The sequence below is a fragment of the Ctenocephalides felis genome, unplaced genomic scaffold (assembly GCF_003426905.1).
Source record: "Ctenocephalides felis isolate EL2017-DRISC unplaced genomic scaffold, ASM342690v1 CF-g0.4_SCAFFOLD_03535, whole genome shotgun sequence".
Lineage (NCBI taxonomy): Eukaryota > Metazoa > Arthropoda > Insecta > Siphonaptera > Pulicidae > Ctenocephalides > Ctenocephalides felis.
Window position 1 is genome coordinate 1 of NW_020539689.1, and position 5,038 is coordinate 5,038.

Sequence of the window (5,038 nt, forward strand, 5' to 3'; positions counted from 1 at the left end):
CAGATTCCATTACCATGATGAATATGAACATGCACGGTATGCCCCAACAAGGCGTGGGGTCCCAGTAAACCAAATGGGAATGCCAGGAGTCCAAGTCGGTCCTGGAGGAGTCCCTGTAGGACCAGAGGGTGTACCTGTTGGACCTGGAGGTGTGCCTGTTGGTCCTGGAGGTGTCGGAGTACCTCAAGGTATTATGCAGCAACCTTCTCCTCAACAAATGCAACAGCAACATGCTATGCAGCAGCAACAGCAACAACAGCAACAGCAGCAGCAGCAGAATGCTCAAGTTCCACCTGCCGATAAGCTGGATAATATATCGAAGGTCAAGTCTTTGATTGGACCGCTGAGGGAGTCACTTTCGGTAAGATGATAAAGGACTCTTTGATTTAGTATTAGTAAAACTTCTTTTGTGTCTTTTTTAATTATGAAGTTGATTTTTGTCCTTTGTCTCAGGTTACCTTAAAAACAGCAGCACAAGTCTTACATAAGAATCACCAACTTGACACAGGAATGGTGTAAGTATAATGTAATAGTTTAAATAAATTTATAAATGTAAATATTTTCAATAAATGATTATTTTATTTTACAGTAAGACCACAGTTGATGATGATACTCGGTTTGATAAATGCATTGAAGACTTTTATTCAAAGTGTGATCAAATCGAACTACATTTGGTAAGTTAATTTATATATGTATATATATATATATATATATATATATATATATATACTAGCTGACCTGATAAACATTGTTTTGCTAAGTAAGGTATATTCTAAACAATTTTTAGATATTCAAAAATATTAATACTTTAAGTGTATAAAGGATGTGTTGTTTGAATGCTATATACAATGAGGTATTATAAAAACAATAAACCCCATTAGTTTGTCTATTATTTGTCTGAAAGTTTTAAACACTTTCTTTATGATATAATCCAATCCAAGTCTTTTTTGGTCTTTTGAATCATTGATTACGTTTCAAGTTTTCCAGATTCTTTTTGGATTCTGGATTTTGTGTATATTATAAATATTACTACTGAGCTTATACAAAATATTCAAATTTTTGCGAGGAGAGATAGAAAATGAATCAGATATATCTGCTTTGACCTGCTTTTTGAAAAGTTTCAAGTAACATTTGATGAACTAAAGTAAATTTAATAAAAAAATATATACGTAGAGCAGGGCGAGGCCCGAAGGTCCAATTTGACTTTGAGCAAATATTAATTATATTATAAAAATCAAACCAATTATATCACAACAAATGGCACATTTCAAACGAACAATAATCTGACTACGTTCAGTTAAACTGCCAGCTACTTCTACATTGTAGAAATGTACTTTTAATGTCTTTCAAAAATTTGTCATAAGCGCAATACTTGACGTGGATGCTATAGCATTCACGATTTAAATATGATAATGTGACTACGGAAACTTTTAAAGGGCGCCAACTTTTTCCTTTTTCCATAGTTGCGTAAAATAGAAGCGCAATATTTTTCGTGGATGCTATAGCATTCATCTAGTATACGACGATTGAAATATGATATTCTGTCTAATAAAAGTTTTATTGGGAGCAAACGTGTTAAAATGCAAGATCACTTTTCAGTTGAAACTCCATCAGTTTCAGTTAAAACTCCATTTTCAGTTTTTTATAGTCTCTAACTTAACGTGGATGCTATAGCATTTATCTAGTATATAACGATCAAAATACGATAATCCGATTACTCAAGCTTTTATTGGGCGCGAACGTGTTAAAATGCAAGATCAGTTTTCACTTGAAACTCCATCTTTTTTCATAGTCTCTAACTTAACGTGGATGCTATAGCATTCATCTAGTATATAACGATCGAAATACGATAATCCGATTACTCAAACTTTTATTGGGCGCGAACGTGTTAACGTGCAAGATTATTTTTAAGTTGAAACTGCATCATTTTCCTTAGTCAATAATTTGACGTAGATGCTATAGCATTCATCATTAAAATATGATTTATGATTTAGACCTTTTACCCTATAGGCGGGGTAACTTGGAACGGCCAGGTGGCAAACAGGTTTAATGTCATATTTTAATTTTAAAAGTATTTTTCAAAAAAAAATACATTTTCACCTAATGAATCACCAAATTTCAAAGAATAACCGTTTATCTTCCGATAGCAAAATCATGAGAATCAAGGTTATAGTTGGTTATACATCTTTTACCCTCTACTTTTAAATATCGTTGTTAAACAATACTTAGCTTTACTGGTTTTGAACACTTTGGTGGTGGAACTTTTAACCCCGGACTTTCAAATATTACTATTCATTCTTCGATAAATTCTGGGAAATTATAACAGAGAATAAGTTATTCGACAAAATGTACATATAAATGTAAATGTATGTAATGTTTTTCTTCAGTCCTTGCATTTGCAATATTTCGCATTCTTCATGCATTACGGCTTTTTTGGAAAGATTCGATCGTCTTGGTCGCGTCATTATTAATTAAACTTCACTTCACCTTACATATATAGAACCAAGAACTAATATTCATTCACTATATTTAACATCAATGTATTGCATTTTTTGTTTTTTTTATATATTTTTTTGCTCATATCAATTTTGTAAATAAGACATTAAAGTCTTGATTAACAAAAATAAATTGTAATAAAAAAAAAAAAAAACTATATTTAACATGAGGTAGTAGAGGTTAATTTCACTGACAGAAACACAGAATGACAGTTGACAATCGAATGTAATGAATGAAATCATTGATAGTATCATAAATTGACTACCCTGAATAAACTACATGGATAGTTTATAAATAATTAATTCTGAATTAGAATGAAAAACGGGATAAAAAGTATTTCATATGCTTCTCCTGTCTCTAAACTACCTCCTTGCCACCAATAGATTACTTAGCCACAGCAACGCGTGGCCGGGCTAGCTAGTATATATATATATATATATATATATATATATATATATATACACTAGAGATGGGTAACTCACTCCGGAGTTATCACTCAGATACAACTCCTACCTCGGAGTGAATCCGAGTGGAGTTGTCTCGCCGGATTTGTCATATCCGACTTCCCTAAACTGGTTATTTTTTCAATGGTTGTTGTGATTGAATTTTGAAGGACCAATTGTAAAATACTATAATTTGTAACTAGTAATATTTTTTATGTTAATAACAAGTTATAAGTGTATTCACAATAATTTTAATATGTTTTTGATAACGTATTGATTGATTTTATTTATTATGTGATTATCGACTGATGATTTTTTGTTTATATATCAATATAACCGCATGCTTTGATTGGCGCGAACACTGGTACTAAGGAAGCTGTCGCTTTCTCGTCTTCTAAACAGGCAGTTTTATGACGTTTTAGGTATACGTTTTTTCCAGAAAATACAAAAATATTACTTCAAAGATAGAGAACAATGAAATTGTGTTCAAGCGTGAATAACTCCAAAGTATAATTTATTGAATAGTAAGGGGTCATATTTCTAACTACGACAATCTTTGGCCGTGAATTTGGACACATTTAGTCGGTTTTTTCTATAGCCTGAAATAACAATACTTTTTAGAGTGTAAAATATATCAGTGACGTCAATGTATTTAAGCAACAAAAAATATTTATATTATATTATTACTTTTACACAATTATATAATTGTATAAAAGTAATAATATGCTAATCGAACTATCTGATATAATATTAATTCTCGAATAGAAATAGCAGAAAAAAAATTAGAAAGCAGAAGCATTATTCGATAAAAATATTTTATGATAAATGTTTTGCTTTTATTACAAAGTTTACTACATTATTTTTAAATAAAATTATTCCAAAAAATCAATTATTTTCTCATCAAAAGAAAGTTTTGTGTTTTTACTTTGGTCAACACTGTTAAACTTACGAGTCGTTGAGTCGATCATGTGGTTTATTAATATTTTTTAATTTTATTTTATTCGTAAATTTTCATTTAAAAAAATTAAATGGGATTTGGCAAATCCTTAGATGCATAAACAACGCACTCGACGCATTTGTGTCGAGTATTTCGGTTTCAAAGTTGTCGGAGTCGTGGAGTTGTTAAGCGGATATAACTCCTCCCTGAAGCGGAGTTAAATCCGAGTCGATCCGGCTTCGGATATGATAAGCCCATCTCTAATATATACATATATATATATAATGAATGAGAATGAAAAACGGGATAAAAAGTATTACATATATGTATTGTATACACGTACATATATATATATATATATATATATATATATATATATATATATATTTATGTGATATTCAGTTTTAAATTTATATAAAAAATTTAATATATATTTATATATGTCTATATATATATGCCTATTTCCTTTCCAGAAAACTTCCATCCAATGTCTGAGCCAATCAGCATCTGCACACCAGTACTTACCTTTACCAGTGGCTGCAACTCGTGTGGAGCCCTTACCTCCGCCTCAGCCTGAACAAGCTGCCATTTCATATCCACAATATCTGTCGACTGTCAGGTCACAAATAAGTTATGCTAAGGAAATACACGACACACTGGTGGCTGCTGCCCAAAATATATCGGAATGATTTGATAGAAAAAATAATTATTTAGTATAAGGTGAGTGGTAATGATGATTGCAGAATCGGTTTTGATGATGTTGTAATTTGTTTTGTTTTTTGTTGCAGTTGTTTGTGATGTGAATTAAGGAAAATGTGCAGGAGGATGTGTAGTAAACTACAGGCAAGTGGAATTCTTATGTAACTCTGACTTTTTAATACTATTTATTCTACTTTTTTACTTATTTGTTGACTGTTTCTTATTCTTTATCTATCAATAAATTATTGAATCTGCATATATATATATATATATATATATATATATATATATATATATGCATATATATATATATATATACGTGGTCTGTTCAAAAAGTACCCGGAATTTTCGTTTTTTCAAAAAAATATTTATTTATTCGTCTACATTAATGTGGTCCCCTTCAAAGTAGTCCCCCCCAGATATAATACACTTATGCCAGCGTTTTTTCCAATTTTCGAAGCAC

At 30.8% G+C, this 5,038-nt stretch overlaps 1 protein-coding gene across 1 annotated transcript; it reads left to right on the forward strand.

The window, feature by feature from the left end:
* The first annotated feature begins 73 nt into the window (after positions 1 to 73).
* Positions 74 to 4,774, forward strand: LOC113382649 (mediator of RNA polymerase II transcription subunit 29-like). The gene is made up of 5 exons (XM_026620898.1): positions 74 to 361; positions 454 to 515; positions 590 to 674; positions 4,350 to 4,596; positions 4,665 to 4,774. The coding sequence occupies exons 1-4, from the start codon at positions 74 to 76 to the stop codon at positions 4,563 to 4,565; spliced, it is 651 nt and encodes a 216-aa protein (XP_026476683.1). The 3' UTR covers positions 4,566 to 4,596; positions 4,665 to 4,774.
* Positions 4,775 to 5,038: the final 264 nt, after the last annotated feature.

Bases quoted from the DNA above. Each gene is read 5' to 3' on its own strand.
- LOC113382649 (XM_026620898.1), top strand. From the start codon at position 74: ATGGGAATGCCAGGAGTCCAAGTCGGTCCTGGAGGAGTCCCTGTAGGA. The intron at 362-453 runs GTAAGATGATAA...CCTTTGTCTCAG, and splicing joins CGCTGAGGGAGTCACTTTCG to GTTACCTTAAAAACAGCAGC. The intron at 516-589 runs GTAAGTATAATG...TTTATTTTACAG, and splicing joins CAACTTGACACAGGAATGGT to TAAGACCACAGTTGATGATG.